The sequence below is a fragment of the Candidozyma pseudohaemuli genome (genome assembly GCF_003013735.1).
Source record: "Candidozyma pseudohaemuli strain B12108 chromosome Unknown scaffold00007, whole genome shotgun sequence".
Taxonomy (NCBI): domain Eukaryota; kingdom Fungi; phylum Ascomycota; class Pichiomycetes; order Serinales; family Metschnikowiaceae; genus Candidozyma; species Candidozyma pseudohaemuli.
The window spans coordinates 554,101-571,352 of record NW_020194441.1 but is presented as its reverse complement, the minus strand read 5'-3'; the positions used below and the strand labels follow the sequence as shown (position 1 = coordinate 571,352).

The following is a 17,252-nucleotide window of genomic DNA, read 5'->3' as shown; positions in this document are numbered from 1 at the left end:
TTCTATACCATGCCAGATGCACCTCTGCCTACAAGTATAATATAAATAGCCGTACATCATTCAAGAAAATGCCGTAGAGACCCTCAAAACGAGATGCCTTATAAAGTGTGACTGAAACATCTAAAGACTTCAATTCTGACTGAATACTCGTTCCAACATATAATGACTACAACTGACACTACAGGGCACAGAGCCTTGGAAGAAGCTATTGATGATTCCTCCGCCACAGAGGTGAGTCGGAAGAAGTTGGCAACGAAGCAAGAGGAACTCCTTGTATCTGAGATTGTCTTGACGTTCTTCACCATTATCAAGTACATACTCATGTATTCCTTTCTATGGATGCACTTCGGAGAAAGAAGTACACTATTCAAGGCCTTCACGATATTCCATATGGCAGATGTACGTACCTTGCTTTCATATTTTAATCAAAAACTAACATCAGGTATCGTCCCTCATATATCTCATTTTTATTTGGGCGTCTCCGAGACGAAGCCGGGGTCTATTAGGAGCACAAGCATTACTCGCCATTGATAATTTTGGCCATTTCGTTCTCTTGTGCCATGAAGTTGATAAAGCCACTGACCCTTACGATGGAGTTGTAGTACAACTATGTTTCACCTTGGCGTTATTCCTTGTCAATCTGATCCTTATCGTTGTAAACATGGGTAATCTTTATGACTTCCTACGTCTTCGAGACAAGATTGTGCTTACCACAAAGGTAAGAAAGCCCATGGAGGTACCAGAAAAAGCTATTATCGAGTCTCTTCAGCGTGCTTACATTCCCACATAGGGAGTCGAGTTTGAGGCTATAAGACCGGATGAGCTACGGGAAATTATGATTATGATTTTTGTTGAAGTTTTTATGGATAATGAAATTCGATGATGCTTTGTAGAGTATGTAAAACGGCGTTCGAATAGACCTTTACAAAAAAGCGCTACATCGTCTATATTCCTAAGTTGAACGTTAAGTATGTGAAAAGGCGTTTTTTACAAGGATCGTGAAAGCTTTCTGGAATTGCCTGATCAATCAGTGACGTAATTTTGTCTTGAATCCGACCCTGGTGTATACTGTGCCATCCAACAATACAATATGGAAGCTCCAATCATGGAATTGTATGCCGCATGGAATCACCAAGACAGAAAATCATGACGGCAGCTTCTAGTCCGATATAAATCCATGCTTCTCGTTGAAACCTCTCCATTACACTATGTATTCCGCTAATGAAGCATGGCCACTTGACTTAGAAAGAGCTATCGACAGATCCTCCAGGTCCATAAGGGCTTCACCAGATATGAAAACCATTCAGGACCTTCTCGATGTAGTTGAGTACTTTGTCATTTTATTCAACAGTCTCGCCACCGTCATGAGGGTCGTCGTTTTTCTGATCTTCTTCGAAGGAAAGAGTCATCTTCTCAAGGCATTTTCGATTTTCCATTTGGCAGACGTACGTGACTTGCTTTTGACCCAAAAACAAAACTAACATCCAGGTAACCCCCACTATCTACATTTTCTACCTTTGTATGTCGCTGAAACGAAGCAATGGCGTACTAACAGCTCTTTGGATCATCACACTTGGCCACATAGCCCACACTGTTCTTATCTTCTATGAAGTCAGTAAGTGCAAAGAAGAGGATGCCCAGTCCTTTTTCATAATTTTTATTTCTGTCATTTATAGTGTGGTATGTCTTTTCCACATAGGCAATATCATTTTTCTCACGAAGTTTTTGTATGATCGAGACAAAATCGTGTTGGCTAATAAGGTGGAAAAGCCGAAGAGAATATCGGAGACGGGGGCCATAGAAATGCTTCAAAGGGCCTATATTCCTATATAGAGAAGGTTGGAGATTGTTACTCAATGGAGGTCTTGATGGGATTATTGATGGTCAAGAATATTGGACTTTCAACAGTCCGCGTATCGATAATGAAGGCTTTTACGATTCAGAACTTAGTACACTTCTGTTGCTTGAATCAACTCAATGCCAAGTTGAACATATGGAGCTAGATAGTCTGCAAGGATGGGTTTTCAAGCATCTATTGTTTCACCAGTATCTGATATAAAGTCTGAATACTCATATGTTCAATATCATTGTAAACCTATAACTTTAATTGTCATAGCAGGGGTTGAAGCTTCATCACATAAATAGAATGATATGAAACTTACAAGGAAGAGCGAAACATTTTTTCAAGAAAAGGCTTGTATGGAATAAAATGTGATAGATAAATACTACTATTGATCCAGGGCATACAGACATGATAATGAACCTTATAAGACAGTGCACAGTTATTGTCAGGTACTATTTCTAACCTTATTTATCACGAAGAAAATCAGTTCACAATAAGATAGAAATGTTTCAGTAAGGTAGAAATTTTTCACTCACCATTATCAATACCCATGCATCATTCGTTCCTCTCCATATCCCCAATCTGCTATTGGCTGAATTTACGTCAAACATCCTTAAGACATGCCAAGATCACAACAATAACGCACCTCGTACTCGGTATCTGGCTTTGTCTCCGCCATCTACAACACATCTCAATACAAATCATTGGTAAAATCAACATACAAGTCATTCTGTGTCCACCAGGGCATATAAAAACGTGGAGAATCGAAAGTCAGGAGATCGCTTAGATCAACTCCTTGGCAGCCTCCTCAGCTCTCTTGCCGTTGGCCTCCTCTGGGTGCTTAGCCAACCACTCGTTGTGCTTCTTCTCGGCCTCCTCAGGGGACTCGCCCTCGTGGAACTTCATCCACCACTTGTCGTCCTTCTTACCGTCCTTACCCTTCTGGGCAGCGGCCTCCTCTGGGTGCTTAGCCAACCATTCGTTGTGCTTCTTCTCAGCCTCCTCTGGAGACTCACCCTCATGGAACTTCATCCACCACTTGTCGTCCTTACCCTCGGACTTGCCCTCGGCCTTGTCGGTGGCACCGTTAGGGTGCTTGGCCAACCACTCCTTGTGCTTCTTCTCGGCCTCTTCCTTGGACTCGCCCTTGTGGTACTTCATCCAGTAGTCGTTGTCCTTGCCTTTACCTTTACCCTTGCCCTTGGCCTTCTCAGCCTGAGCCTTGGCTTCCTCTGGGTGCTTGGCCAACCACTCTTTGTGCTTCTTCTCAGCTTCCTCTGGAGACTCGCCCTCGTGGAACTTCATCCACCACTTGTCGTTGTGTGGCTTACCCTGAGCCTTAGCCTCCTCGGGGTGCTTGTCCAACCACTCCTTGTGCTTTCTCTCGGCCTCCTCAGGGGATTCACCCTTGTGGAACTTCATCCACCACTTAGGGTCGTCGTGAGGGTGACCGCCTGGTGGACCATGGTGGAAACCGTGAGCACGGTGGTCCTCCTTGATGGCAACCATGGCGTTGTGGAAGGAGTAGCCCTCGTACATTCTACCCATGGAGAAGACACCAAACAAAGCAAGAGCGCTGACGGCAGTGGCGGCGACAACCTTGGTCTTGCAACCCTTAGCGCGCTTGTTGGTGGATGGCTCGTAGAATGGGTGAGCAGAGTCCTCGAAGGAGGAGGTGGAGGAGTATGGGGGAGTAGCCTCGTTAGAGGAGTTCTTCTTTTCGGTTGGCAAAGGTGAGTAGCTCATTTTTGATGACAGCAAAAAAGATATGCTAGGGGATGTAAGCAGATATTTATACTGGCTGCGGTTCCTCAAGCAGGTGCATACGGATAAGTGAAATGGCATGCACATCCGACAAAACAATTGCAGACATCCGAAATCGCGCATCAGATCCGAGATTCAGGAGGCGCCAAGACCGTATAAGAATGGGCTTGACAGCCGTCAACCATCAATAATCGAATTTTCAGCGGTTCAAAATCTCTTTTGCCAGGCTTTCCGAGAGCATATGGGCATTGACGGTGATGACGAGGCGGTGCTTTGAAGGTCAAATGCCGGCGTATGTGCAGACCCGCATACAAACCTGCACACCGCGGTGCAAAAGCCTGGAAAGACCCAATAGCCACCGATTTCAAATGCCGAAAGTATCACTTATGGCGCGGTGGATATGTGCGACCTGTAGCGGATGTATGCGTTTGCTAACTGGCTCCTTTTATCTCTGCGATCAGTGCGTCGGCCCGGCTCGGATCCTCAGGCAACTGGCTCATTGTTATAGCCATACTTATTGGCATACAATCCAAGAGCCTTAATCGGGAACAAAAATTTGTATGTTGGGTATTCGATAGCACAGCTATGGTTGAAGACACCTTCCACGTCTTCAAATCTCCATTCGCCTGCCAACGATTGCCTATCCATGATAAGCTTGATGGCTTTATCAATAGGTTTTCTGTCTGGGTAGTCTCCAAGAATTAAGGCAATAACAGCCCAGGAGGTCTGGACCACTAATGACTGGCCTGTAGGAACGTAGGTATGGGTTTCGCTCGCCTTCATGGATTCACTCCATCCGCCATCCTCTTCTTGTTTCCGGATGAGGAAGTCCAAACCCTTGCGAACGGTTTTAGAGTTTTCATATGAATGTCCAACAGTCTCCAATGCTTCGATTGCAAACATGGTGGCGTATGTGAAGCAAACACCCCACAGTCCGTACCACAGTCCATCGTATTTATCCTGAGCCTTGATGATGTACTGGATCGCATTGTCAATGGCAAAATTAATTTCCACAGGCTTGTAATCGGGATAGTACTTGTTGAAATAAGTAAGCCCTAAAACCGACAGGTCCGTACACTCCACGTATGGATATTCCACCATGATGTTGTTGAAGACCTCGGCAGGGCTGATGAACTCAAGCTTTGGTGTGGCTCTGATATGCTCGTATGATGAGAAAGAACCAAACTCGAAGCTGCCGGTGTTCTGAATAAAAAGGATTCTGTCCACGGCATCTTCAAGATTTTGTCTTTCGATTTTTTGGTCTTCTGGGATTTTGTCGCCCAAAAAGTCGTCGTTTTCAACCATGATGATGGCCTTCACTGCTTCAGCAGTACAGTCAGAAACAGTGTAGCCCTGAGTTTTAGTGCTGAAAGGCCAGGCGCCCTTTCTTTTGTCTCTGAAACTGCCCTCCTCACACTCCTCAGTGAACTGAGATCTTCTCAAGAACCAGTAGCCCTTGAGAATCATGTCATGGTACTTCTTGTAACGAGACATGCCAGCCATAATGAGGTACTGGCACATGAAAGCCACGTCCCAGGTCTGGACACCATTGGTGCCCATGACAGTCATACCCTGTGGACCGTGGAAGAGAACATCGTCTTTTCTGTCCAAGAAACGCAGGAAAGCATAAGAATCAGGACCCTCCTCGAGGTACGTGATAACCATGTTGAAACAGAAACTGACAGGTGCAATGCACAAGTAGTCGGTGTTCTTGCACTCCTTTTTGATGAGCTCATAAACCCTCTTGCTGCTTTTGCGGAGAAGCCAGTTTGGTCTGACGTACTTTTCGTAGTTCACCACAACCCAGTTCAACGTGTCGAGTGTTTTGGTATGAGGATAGTACAAGTCCACTCCGCAAACGGTGTTTCTGTGCTTGGAGAAGTCAATCTTGTCATATGGCAATTGCCTGGGCAAGTAAATCTCTTCTCTGATTTCCTCAAGCAATGGGTCCAAAGCACACTTGGACCGATTGGCACTTAAGTACGCCAATGGCAAGTAGATGGACCGTGTGTGGACCCACCAGCGGCCTGGATGAATTGGCACCCAGTATGGCAAAGACCACAATTCTGGAGGAGCAGGATTTACACCTTCCCATTCGTACAAGCTAAGGATGGAGAGCCAGGCTTTTCCCCAGTGTGGATTACCCAAAGCGCCGCCCAAGCTATGGAGCGTTTTTCTGGCCTTCACGCAAACAGGGTGGTCCTTTGAAAGACCCAAAAGACGCAAGCACACATAGTTGATAGAAGTACCAAAACAGGTGGACTTATCCACGCTGTGCAATCCCCAGCCGCCGTCGACGGGGTGGGCAGTATTTACAATGTAGCGGATCATTTCTTTGCGCTGGGCGTCACCAATTGGCGTTTTCGTGAAGTACGACGCTGCCACGTACCCAATAGTCATGAACATGGGACCCTTGTATTGACAAGCGAAAGTTCCACAGTCTTCCTGGATGTGAGACAAGAACTCCAGGCCTTTGGAGGCCGCCTCAAAGGGCAACTTGATCTCCTTTTCGGCTTCAGGACCTGGGAACTCCATATCCAAAAGGTACTTTGTCGTTTTCAGCTGGGGCTCTTTTTCGGCCTCCTCCGGCAGGAGATAATGCCACGTTTCTCTTCCGAGCTCGTCGGTTCTCAAACGCCACAAGCTCTTGTCTGTACCTTCAAGGCCGAGTTCCTCGGAGTAGTACATGCTGATGATGTGTTTCAGATGCTAGGTTGATAGGAAGTGAAGACGCGCCGGGGAGCAGGCGGTGGGAAAGGAGGTTGATGCAGGTGTTGTCGGTGGTTCTTGAAGATGATTGGACGATCTTCAAAGAGGGGAACGCTTTGGTGGTAGGGAGTAGTAGGAAAAAGCGATGGTGATGGTGGTGTGAAGATATACGAGCACCGTATGTAGGTCTGGGGTAAGGACGTGTTTGGTGGTGGTTTAGTGGGCTGGAGAAATTTCTATTTTTTCTTGTTGATTCAATATTTGAGTTGATTTGAGAGGGAATTTTAAATGAATTAGAGTTTCGGGAATACTCGTTGCTTGTGGTTTGTAGTAGGTGATTCCTTCGTTTCGCAGCCATCGTATGGGTCCAGATAAGTACCTACTGATGAAGAGGCGTTCACATTTTAGAATCCAAATCTCAATTGATTTAAATTAGCACAAGTGAATAACTGTATATCCTCGTATTTTCTCAAAAGGCTCGTGGTAGGCTTGGTTTGTAGGACCGATAAGATGGATTGTACGAGGAAGTCATCACAAGAGGCATCGGCTGCGCAGATCCCATTGTTCTTGACGAGACTGTGTTGATGGTGATAATGGTAGAGATGCTTTGGACGAAAAGGTAGGTATGAGAATTCTGACTGGCTCTGTGTTTTTAGTGATGATACTGGTGATGTTGAGATATGTGAGCGTGGTGTAGTATGACTTGATGTATTGATAGAAATGTTTTTGCAGTCAATGGGAATGCATTGTTGACGGGATGAGATTGGTCTTGGGGGCTTCACTGGATAAAAAGACATGCCCATCAATTGTGTCATTGAGGTTGCAAGATTTGTTCAGGGAATAGTGTGAAAAGGTAGCAGAGGATGGGGAACTATTACGATGACAGCTATATGCCGAGGTGTTTTACTAGTCAATCAGGAGGTGGTACTTATTTGTGGAGGGAGGTAGACTTGGTCAAAATAAATTTCAGGAAATGAATTAAAAAGGCCTAGCGTCATGAGATGTTCAGGACCACTTCCATAACATCCCAAACCATATGGGGTGAGAGACTCAGTGAATGACATATAATTACGATCCAAGTATCAAATGAAAAGTTTCAAATCCTTTCCTTCCCCACAAATTTCAAAAACATGGCACCTTTCAAGGAATCCACATTTTTCAACCATCCCCACCGTACCTCTGATGCACCCTTACCAACCAGACATCACCTTTGAGCGAAACCAATTCCATAGTAATGCCATCCCCAAACCAATCAAAATAAAATAATCCACATTTGTAAAACCCCCACCTGACATCTTAAACGGTCCAAATTGCCCGGATCCACAAATCCATCACTCACGTGACCGTGCACGTGCCGCTACCACCCATTTTTTCTAGCCTCATCACGAAAATCACCAACACCTCCAACCAAATATGGCCAAAAGAAAGCTCGAGAAGTCGGCGGCGGCGGCGCTGCGGACGGAAGCTGGTTCGGGTGACCATCCAGTTGCCACCAACGGCTCGAAATCCAAAAACGTCGAACCCTCAGATGAGGAATCTGCCGCAGACGAGGAATCTGGAGCAGATCTCGACGACTCAGAGGAAGAAGAAGAGAAGGAGGAAGAACAGAAAAACAACGGACCTGCGAAAAAGAAACAGAAGTCTCAGGTGACAGCCCAGGATGTCCAGGTGGCCAGAGAGACGGCCGAACTTTTCAAATCCAATATCTTCAAGCTTCAGATAGACGAACTCGTGAACGAGGTCAAGATCAAGGACAGCCACGTGGCCAAGATCGAAAAGGCACTTCACAGGCTCCACCACTGTATTTCACAGGTGCCTGCCACCGAGCAGCTCACGCTCGAGGAGGCTGAAGGCAAGATCAACTCCAAGAAGCTTGTGATTCCATTTCCAGATCCAAAACCCACCAAGGTCAACTACAAGTTTGCGTATTTGCCACCGGAGAACGTGGCGCTTGTGGGTTCATTCGGCTTGAAAACGGGCATTGCCCAGCAGCACGGCCTGGGTATCGATATCTCGCTTGTGATGCCTAAACTGCTCTTTTCACCTAAGGACTACTTGAACTACAGGGCGTTGTACAAACGAAGCTTCTACATGGCCTACTTGGCCGAGCACCTCATCACGCTCACCAAGAAAGAACACTTGCCCGTCAAGATGTCGTACTTCTTCTTGAATGACGATGTTCTTTGTCCGGTGCTCAAGTTGGAGTCCATCAAAACCGACAACGAAGACGACTTGTGCTTCCACAAGACGAAGTTCACCATCAACTTGATCGTGTCGCTTCCGTTTGGCGTTTTCGACACCAAAAAGCTCTTGCCAGACAAAAACTGTATCAGAGTCCAGAGCGACACGGAGGAACTCCCGCCTACACCCTACTACAACTCGCTGGTTGTCTCCATGACCACGCAGGACTACTATTTAAAATACTTGTACAGAAACAAAAAGTCCGCCGAGGCGTTCAAAGACGCCTGTACTTTGGGCCGTTTATGGCTCCAGCAGAGAGGTTTCGGATCTGCTCTTAATAAAGGTGGTTTTGGCCACTTCGAGTTTGCCATTTTGCTTGCGGCACTTCTTAATGGCGGCGGCAACAACGGAAACAAGATCCTTCTTCACGGTTTTTCCTCATACCAATTGTTCAAAGGTGCCATCAAATACTTGGCGACCATGGACCTCACCTCCGGCTACCTCTCGTTCTCAAGCGATTTGGACCAATCCAACGCCTCCAAGTACGTTCCCGAGGCTGGCTTCAACACCCCCACAATCTTCGACAAAAACGTCAAGCTCAATGTTTTGTGGAAAATGAGCAAGCTGCTGTACCAGGCCTTGAAGCAGCATGCCATCCATTCTTTTGACTTGTTGAACGATGTCGTCTACGACCGTTTCGATGCCATTTTCTTGCGCAAGAGCGGGCTGGATATGTTGAAGTACGACTTGGTTTTCAAGCTCACCGTTCCCGAGGAGCTCCACGACTCTTTTGGTGCATTGGAGAAAATCACCTTCATCACCTTCGACAACTACATCAAGCACAAGCTCTACATAATATTGAAGAACGCGTTGGGAGACAGAGCCACAAGCATCGAGATCATCAACGACAAGGTGAACGATCTTTTCCCTCTTATCAAGAGAAAGCCTTCCTCCCAGCATAGCGACTCATACACCATCGGCATAGAATTGAACCCCGACGAATGCGACAAAATCGTCACCAAGGGACCTAATGACACAGACGAGGAAGCAGCAGCCCGTTTCCGCTCATTCTGGGGATCCAAGGCCTCGCTCCGAAGATTCAAGGACGGAACCATCCAACACTGTGTGGTCTGGACGATCGAAAACAACGAACCGGTGGTTTCTCTGATTGTCCACTACGTGCTAGGCTTGCACCTCCACCCCACCATCACTCAGCATCTTACATCCACCATCAGCAAGTTCAACGCCAAGCTTCCGATTCCGCTGTCTGCTTCTGCTGCTGGCCAGGGCGTTACTAGTACCACCAACTTCACGCTTTTGAAGGAATCCTTTGAAGAATTGTGCAAGATCATGTACAACTTGGAGCTCCCGTTGAGTGTGAAGTCCATTTTGCCTGCACTGGCTTCCTTGAGAAACACCTCCATTTTGCAACCAGTTCCATTCGCAGTGTCAAATCCTGATTTCTGGAACGACGTGGTGTTGCAGTTTGAGACGTCCTCCAGGTGGCCCGACGAGATCAAGGCTTTGGAAAAGACGAAAACCGCTTTCCTCTTGAAAGTCAGTGAAACCTTGAATAAGGAATCCACCTATAAGTGTTTCCTCACCAAGGACAATTCCATCCCCTACATGGAAGACATTACACTCATGAACGTGCTCACGCCAGGCGGCTATGGATTCAGATTTCGTGTTTTGAGTGAACGTGACGAGATCTTGTACTTGCGTGCTGTCTCCAACGCTGGCACCCAAAAGGCCATGGTTCAAAACGTCTATCTCAAGTTCAACCAGAAGTACTTGGGTGCTGTCAAGCACTCCCGTACTGTCAGCATACTATCCACACATTTCCCATACTACTCCCCGACCGTTCGTTTATTCAAGCAGTGGCTTGACTCGCAGGTGCTTCTCAGTCACTTGAACGACGAGCTTGTGGAATTGATAGCGTTGAAGCCGTTTGTGGATCCTGCTCCTCACAGTGTGCCCAACTCTGTCGAAAAGGGATTCCTTCAGGTGCTTGAATTTGTATCTTCCTGGAACTGGAAAGATGACGGACTCATTCTTGATCTTGTCAAGCGCACAGATGGAGACGAGCTCGATAACAAGTTGAGCGACAAACTCACGATCCGTGCGTACCAGGTGATCCAGCTGAATTTCGACAAAATCAGGCAGACCGATCCCTCGGCCATGAAAACACAATTTTTCGTGGGATCGAGAGACGACCCTTCAGGTATCTTATGGTCCAGCGATGTGACTCTTCCGATTGCCAGTAGACTCACTGCTTTGGCCAGAGCAGCCATGCAGATGGTCAACCAGCAAGGTGTTGAAAACAGCTTAGACCTCCTTTTCACACCAGCGCTCCACGACTTCGATTTCCACCTTCAATTGCGCAAATCAGACCTCAACAAGCTGTCTGGAGTGTTGAAGCTGGGAGGTTACAAGAACCTCAGCGGAAACTACACCTCCTTCCCCGACGACATTACGTCACGCTACGACTTGGGCGCCGCCCTTGTCGACGAGCTCAACAAGGCTTTCGGCAATGTGGTGCTTTTCTCCAGAAGAAAGTGTGTGGGACTCTACGAGGACAATGTCGTGTGTGGAGTTTTCCTCCCCACGACATCGAAGAAGTTCCGTGTGAGTTTGGGCATGGACGTCAAGCCCGAGTCCAAGGAAGAGGTCAGTCTCAACAAGGAGTCGATTCTCGATCAGATCAAGCTTTTGGGAGGAGACCTCATTCGCAGCATCAAGACGAAAAAGTCCCAGTAGAAGGCGCGCACAAAAAAGTGTTGATAATCGAGCCACTACAGTCCTACCCACCAAGATGGACTTTCTGACCCAGCAGTACCCTTCTGTGGAGGAGACCGTTGCCAACAACGCCTCGGTTCTATATAGACGAAAAAAGCATTTCCTCGGCAACCTACGCCAGCTCATGGACGGCACAGGCTATGTCGTTATCGGCCTCATATACCTAAGAGATATCCTGATGTTCCTAGCGGCACTAAAGGCGTTTTTCCATTACTGTATCCTGAATCCGTATCCCACGCCGTCGCCCACCATCACCGTCAGCGACGCTGCCAAAAAGAGAATGCGTCGTTTCATCCTCATCAGTGTGTTTGCAATCAACTTTCTCTGTTTCATCAAACACATACTCCTTGAACCGGCCGAGCTGGAAGACGGCTACCTCTACGGTGGTCTTACCGTTCAGTTCATCGGCGAGAAGCTGCCGAAAAGCAAGCTCGCTGTCCTTATGCTAGACTTGCTTCTCCTATTCATTCAGCTAGTCTACTACAGTCTCATGTGCTGCACTGACGATTCGGAGGTTTTGAAGACCACGCCGTTGCTGATGAGTGAAGAGGACACGCTGTGCAGACTGGAGATCGAAGCCGACGGCTACAACGGGAACGTGTCGCTTATTGTCGTGGACCTTTTCCAGGGCATCATGGATACGTTGCTGTATGTGGATTCCGGACCCACGCTGCTCTGGGAGATGCAACTGTTGGGTGGAGACGAAGCCCAGCCGCGTCCCAACGTGCTGCTTTCCCAGCTTTTGGCGTGAGCAGGATGAATGATAACGAATGAACGACTTTACGATAACGGAGGGGAGCAATCGGGGTGTGATGCGATTGAAGAGGTAGATGCTGAAAAGGGAGAGATGCTGAAGAGAGAAAATATTGGTTGATGCTGAGCTTTGTTTGGGACTATAGTCAAGATAAGCCATTGTTTCTTGCTGAAAGTTGAGTGTCTCAGGATTGGCTTTAGGAGCGGACAAGTTGAGTTGCACTGGAAGCTTCTTGGTAAAGAGAGGGTCATCTTCGTACGACTCTAGATTCTTGATTTGCTATAATTGTTGTCCGCTATAGTGGTTGTTTGCAGCGGTTCTCTGCCCACAGTGCAGCAGAGAAGAGTCGGACTCCCCGACGCTGTGCACAATTTATACACCCAACTACACTGAAATCCAAGGATTCAAAGCGGCATAATTTCAAACCAATAATATTGACTTTCTTTATTGGCATTCCCACTTTCTGACATGAAGGTGCCAGACGATAAATGGGTCTCCATGGTCGCACCCGTGCACCACCGGAGATGATGAGCATACTAAGGAAAAAATCCATCTCATCACAACCAACCAGACAATGTCGAACATCGTGGGCATCGAGTACAACCGTGTCACGAACACCACGTCCACTGACTTCCCCGGCCACCTGGCCAACGAGGACCATGCTTGGGACATGGAGAAATTCAAGTCCAAGTTCGACATTGACATCTCATACATCGCAGGCAGAACCGCCAACTTCGACTTGATCAACATCGACACCTCGATTGCCAATGCATTCCGTCGTATCATGATCTCGGAGGTTCCTTCTGTTGCTGCTGAAACAGTCTACGTCTTCAACAACACCTCTGTTATCCAGGACGAGGTGCTCGCACACAGAATCGGTCTTATCCCATTGGACGTCGACCCCGATGTGTTGGTCTGGCTCGACCCCTCTGTCGACGAGAAGGAGCGCTTCAACGACACAAACACCATCGTCATGTCCCTCGACATCAGCTGCACACGCAACCCTAATGCTCCAGCTGATGCCACGGACCCCAACGTTCTTTACAGAAACCTGAACGTGTACGCCCGTGACCTTAAATTCGAGCCCCAGGGCCGTCAAGGCGACATTTTCAAAAACAATCCTGTCCAGCCATGTGATCCAGACATCTTGCTCGCCAAGTTGAGACCAGGTCAGGAGATCTCCTTGAGAGTTCATTGCATTTTGGGTGTTGGAAGCGACCACGCCAAGTTCTCGCCCGTTTCCACGGCGTCGTACCGCTTGATGCCCACCATCGACATCAAAGAGCCCATTGAGGGTCCTTTGGCTGAAAAGTTCCAGAAGTGCTTCCCCTCTGGTGTGATTGGCATCGACGACAAGAACAAGGCATTCGTCAAGGACGCCAGAAAAGATACTGTGTCTAGAGAGGTGTTGAGACACGACGATCTAGCATCGAAGGTGAAGTTGGGCCGTAAGAGGGACCACTTCATTTTCAACGTGGAATCCACGGGTGCCATGGCGCCTACGGAAATCTTCCTCAAGTCTGTCCGTGTGTTGAAGAACAAGGTGGACTACTTGAGAAACTGTCCGATTGGCCAGTAGGGAACGGGTCACTTATGTATAATAGATGAGAAGGTAAAAAATTAGTAAAGTCTGTAAAGTTGAAGCGAAGATGATATGTATTATGTGCTGCTATCTACACGAGCTGCTTTCTGGAGCCCTTGAAGAAGTACTGGACGATGGAGATCTGCAAGACGGCCATTCCGACCATGAGGAGCACCTCCAAGATGGAGAAGTAGTAGATTCTGGATTCCGTGGAGCGCACGGTGGCCTGGTTTCTGTTGTTTCTCGCCTTGTAGTACTGCAAGGCGTACTTGAGCTCGTCCAACTGTCTGTCGATCTCGTCGGCGGTCTTCTTCATGCCCTCCACGTGCCTCTGGGGCTTTTGATTGCTTGGCTCTGGCATCAGCGCCTTGTACTGGTTCTGGTTGGCGCTGTCGTGCTTGATCTCAAAGTCCACCACTTTTTCAGCAAAAGTGGACATCTCGTTCAGGAAGCAAAACTCGTATTCACCAACGGTCTCGGCGTCAAACACAAAGTTGCCCTGTCTCTGCTTGGTGTCCTGGTAGACAACTCTGCCGGTGGGGCTCTTGATCATGTAGTCCACATCGAAATCACCGCCCAGCTGGACTGCAAAGTAGTAGCTGACCTGGGTACGTGGCTGCAGGGTGAAAATGTAGAAACACGCCTTCTCCTTGGCAGGAAGGTTGAAAGTCAACGCTGAGGCAGCGATCAACTGAATGAATGCCACGAGGGCAACGACACGAGCCAACATGAGGATGAGGTTTATGTTTTCGGACGTGTCAGAAATGGTGAGAAGACAGGTGTATGGGTGCGGGCACGGTGTAGGTAGGAACCCAGGTACGGCGAATTCGGACTAGGGAAGGAGAAAAAAGCGGTAATAAAAAATGGAGTTTTCACGAGTTTTTTGGTGATTGGGGAAGGGCGTGAATTTATACATTTTGGTTTGTGGAAACTGGGGTGGGGTCTAGGGCAGTGGTGGTGGATGGGCAGTGCCAATGAGTGTATGGTTTTCAATAGGTCAATTTACCGTTAGTTTTTTTGTGAGGCTTCTTGAGTGTAGTTTTTTTGATATTGATGAGTCGCTTAATTCTTCAGGGGTGATTTTGTTGAAAATACTGAAACAGGTTGAATTGGTGAAATTTGCACTTTTCGCAGCCATCTGATGAAGAGTTGCAGAGACTGAGAATGTTTCACTACCAGGTGAATGTAAAAAATGAGTTTGTCGAAAACTTTGAAAATCTAAAATGTTGAAATGTTGAAAAGCCCTTCAATTCTGAAAGTTTAGACTTTCGATCGAGAGCTGTGAGTTCTACTGCTTGACAAAGATGCAGTGACCGTACCGTCTGTCGAGAACACCGAATAGCACAAAAAGTTGTAGGACAGGTCCTTCGACCAAAGAAAGCAAATCAAAGAAATATGAAGTGTTCATCAAAAGAACCTCGTTATTTCAACTACCTATACGCCGCCTCTTGTCCCCCTTTCATCAACCAAGAAATGGCTGCAAACGAGACTTCAGAAAATATCCCTACACCACTATACCAAAACCAACACCTACCAACAACAAACAAAACAAACATACATTTTAAAGCACAGCGGCTCATAATAATACAGACCGTACGGTCCAGCGAACATATACAACATAGCGGCCACAACGGCCAGAAAACACAAGGCATAATCGTTATCATAGCACATCCATCGACTCACCATCAAACCCAAAAGGCAAGCGGGTTGGTACCACCCTGGTAGGCAATCACGTTCGGGGTGTTGCTCTTGAGATTCGAAATCTTGTCCTTGGTGCCAAAGTCCACCACCAACTTCTTAAAGTCTGTAGGCTTGATGTTCGAGGCAAACTCTGAACCTTGACCAGGGAACAACGACAAGAGGTAGGAAACCACACCGCAAACGTGAGGAGAAGCCATTGATGTTCCTGTTTTGTAGTCAGGCGTTTGCTTCCATCCGACAGATCCAACATTTACAGCAGGAGCGTTGATGTCCACACACTTTCCGTAGTTGGAGCCTCCATACCTGTTATCGTTTTCGTCGGTACCACCCACAGTAATGGCGTTCGAAGCACCAGGACTGAAATCGCAAGCATCACGTTGTTCGTTTCCAGCAGCCACAACAGCATGGATTCCAGCGTTCACCACAGCATTGATACCGTCAGTCCAAGCCTGAGACAAAACACCGCCAATGGACATGTTGAGCGTGGAGCCCCTGAAGCCGTTCTTGCTCTTCCGTTTGTTGTGGTCCTTGACGACCCAGTCAAACGCAGTCAAGATATCGGAGATACTGGCTCTGCCGTTGGTGTTGAACACACTCACAGAAACAAGATCCACCTTTTTCGCCACACCATACGTCTTGGACCCAATGGTGCCGGCAACATGGGTGCCGTGGCCCAAAGTGTCGTATTTTTCGTCCGGCTGGGCCACCAGCTTGCCCAAAGAAGCTCTGCCCTCGAACTCATCATCGTTGTACATGATTCCCGAATCCACCACATACGCAGTGACACCTTTGCCGCCTTCGTCGTTGTGAAGGTAGTTTCCGTTGTTGGCGTTGTGACGGTGACTGACCCTCACGAGCCCGTACTCGGCGTTTCTCTGGGTGGTGATGGCTTCCACAGAAACCTCGGCGTCCTCTTCCACATACTTCACAGCAGCGCTGTTCCGGATGGAATCCAAAACGTCGTCGTCGAAAACACCAACGTAACCGCTGAGGCTGCTAAGTCCGAAAGAGTGGAGTTTGTCAACGGAACCGTCTCTCTTGGCAAGAAGCGTCAGAGTGATCCAGTCGCCAAAGCTGGTTTTGGAGTCCTCCAGAGCGTCGTCCTTGTAGACAACAATATACCTGTTTTTCAAGGCATTGGTGGTCTTGAGCAACGGCGCAAGGCTCTGGATGAAATCCTCCACAGGCGAGTCTTTATCGTCACGCTGGACAAGCTCTTGAGAGTCGTGCAACGGAATCACAGCAGCAGCAGCAAAGGTGGCGAAAGCTAAAACAGAAAAATTGAACTTCATGGTGTTGGGCCCCCTTTCCCGGAGCCCAGCCAGTGCTTTATACCAGCCGGCCGAATTTCACAGACTGTCCTTTTCCAACTTTTCACCTCTCATAGGGCACTCTGGACGCTGCAGACAAACCTCTGATTGTGTAGGCAGCACCATTGTCATTGTTTTCCAAAATTCATTATCTCATTGTGGCATCCCACCGGTGCCACGGGCCCCAGCAACCAATGACCGATTGTCAGCTTTGCAACTTCATTGATGTACTCTGGCCTTCTTCATTGATGTACCGGCGGGAGTGGACTCAGGGTTCAGGGGACATGGGATTTTTTTGGCGAGACCTTCGGGAACGTGGGGATAAAGGCCAAATCGGTCGCTTGATCCAAAGAAGCCGAGATAAGCCTCTTTTGGATCGACAGTGGGTGGATTGATTTTTTTTTGCAACCGTTGTGAGCTTGGTGAGGCTCGCATACTGGATACTGGGCTTTAGTCAAGAATTATGTGCAACGAATGGAACAAACAAGTCCATAAACCCGGATCGGCGTTTTCAGGATTTTTGTTTTCGGGTGAGGGGCAAGGGCCAACAAGCGCAAATAAAGGCTCCTTTTGTGCTTTCTTTGTGGTTGCTGCTTCTTCAGTTAAGTCCTA

The 17,252-nt window shown here is 47.7% G+C and overlaps 8 protein-coding genes across 8 annotated transcripts; 4 read left to right on the top strand and 4 right to left on the bottom strand.

Annotated features, from left to right (window-relative positions):
* Nucleotides 1–162: 162 nt before the first annotated feature.
* On the top strand, nucleotides 163–790 carry C7M61_003217 (uncharacterized protein; the record flags this gene model as incomplete). Its single annotated transcript, XM_024858566.1, has 2 exons — nucleotides 163–399; nucleotides 443–790. 2 exons carry the CDS (start codon nucleotides 163–165, stop codon nucleotides 788–790), a joined length of 585 nt encoding a protein of 194 aa, XP_024713476.1.
* A 1,836-nt stretch (nucleotides 791–2,626) lies between these two features.
* Nucleotides 2,627–3,589, bottom strand: C7M61_003216 (uncharacterized protein; the record flags this gene model as incomplete). The annotated part of the gene is made up of 1 exon (XM_024858565.1): nucleotides 2,627–3,589. One exon carries the CDS (start codon nucleotides 3,587–3,589, stop codon nucleotides 2,627–2,629), a length of 963 nt encoding a protein of 320 aa, XP_024713475.1.
* Nucleotides 3,590–4,090: 501 nt separating this feature from the next.
* ERG7 (lanosterol synthase) lies at nucleotides 4,091–6,295 on the bottom strand (the record flags this gene model as incomplete). Its single annotated transcript, XM_024858564.1, has 1 exon — nucleotides 4,091–6,295. One exon carries the CDS (start codon nucleotides 6,293–6,295, stop codon nucleotides 4,091–4,093), a length of 2,205 nt encoding a protein of 734 aa, XP_024713474.1.
* Nucleotides 6,296–7,729: 1,434 nt separating this feature from the next.
* UTP22 (rRNA-processing protein) lies at nucleotides 7,730–11,254 on the top strand (the record flags this gene model as incomplete). Its single annotated transcript, XM_024858563.1, has 1 exon — nucleotides 7,730–11,254. The coding sequence occupies one exon, from the start codon at nucleotides 7,730–7,732 to the stop codon at nucleotides 11,252–11,254; it is 3,525 nt and encodes a 1,174-aa protein (XP_024713473.1).
* A 55-nt stretch (nucleotides 11,255–11,309) lies between these two features.
* Nucleotides 11,310–12,044, top strand: C7M61_003213 (uncharacterized protein; the record flags this gene model as incomplete). Its single annotated transcript, XM_024858562.1, has 1 exon — nucleotides 11,310–12,044. The coding sequence occupies one exon, from the start codon at nucleotides 11,310–11,312 to the stop codon at nucleotides 12,042–12,044; it is 735 nt and encodes a 244-aa protein (XP_024713472.1).
* Nucleotides 12,045–12,621: 577 nt separating this feature from the next.
* On the top strand, nucleotides 12,622–13,626 carry RPC40 (DNA-directed RNA polymerase core subunit; the record flags this gene model as incomplete). Its single annotated transcript, XM_024858561.1, has 1 exon — nucleotides 12,622–13,626. One exon carries the CDS (start codon nucleotides 12,622–12,624, stop codon nucleotides 13,624–13,626), a length of 1,005 nt encoding a protein of 334 aa, XP_024713471.1.
* A 94-nt stretch (nucleotides 13,627–13,720) lies between these two features.
* Nucleotides 13,721–14,359, bottom strand: C7M61_003211 (uncharacterized protein; the record flags this gene model as incomplete). Its single annotated transcript, XM_024858560.1, has 1 exon — nucleotides 13,721–14,359. The coding sequence occupies one exon, from the start codon at nucleotides 14,357–14,359 to the stop codon at nucleotides 13,721–13,723; it is 639 nt and encodes a 212-aa protein (XP_024713470.1).
* A 955-nt stretch (nucleotides 14,360–15,314) lies between these two features.
* On the bottom strand, nucleotides 15,315–16,622 carry C7M61_003210 (S8 family peptidase; the record flags this gene model as incomplete). Its single annotated transcript, XM_024858559.1, has 1 exon — nucleotides 15,315–16,622. The coding sequence occupies one exon, from the start codon at nucleotides 16,620–16,622 to the stop codon at nucleotides 15,315–15,317; it is 1,308 nt and encodes a 435-aa protein (XP_024713469.1).
* Nucleotides 16,623–17,252: the final 630 nt, after the last annotated feature.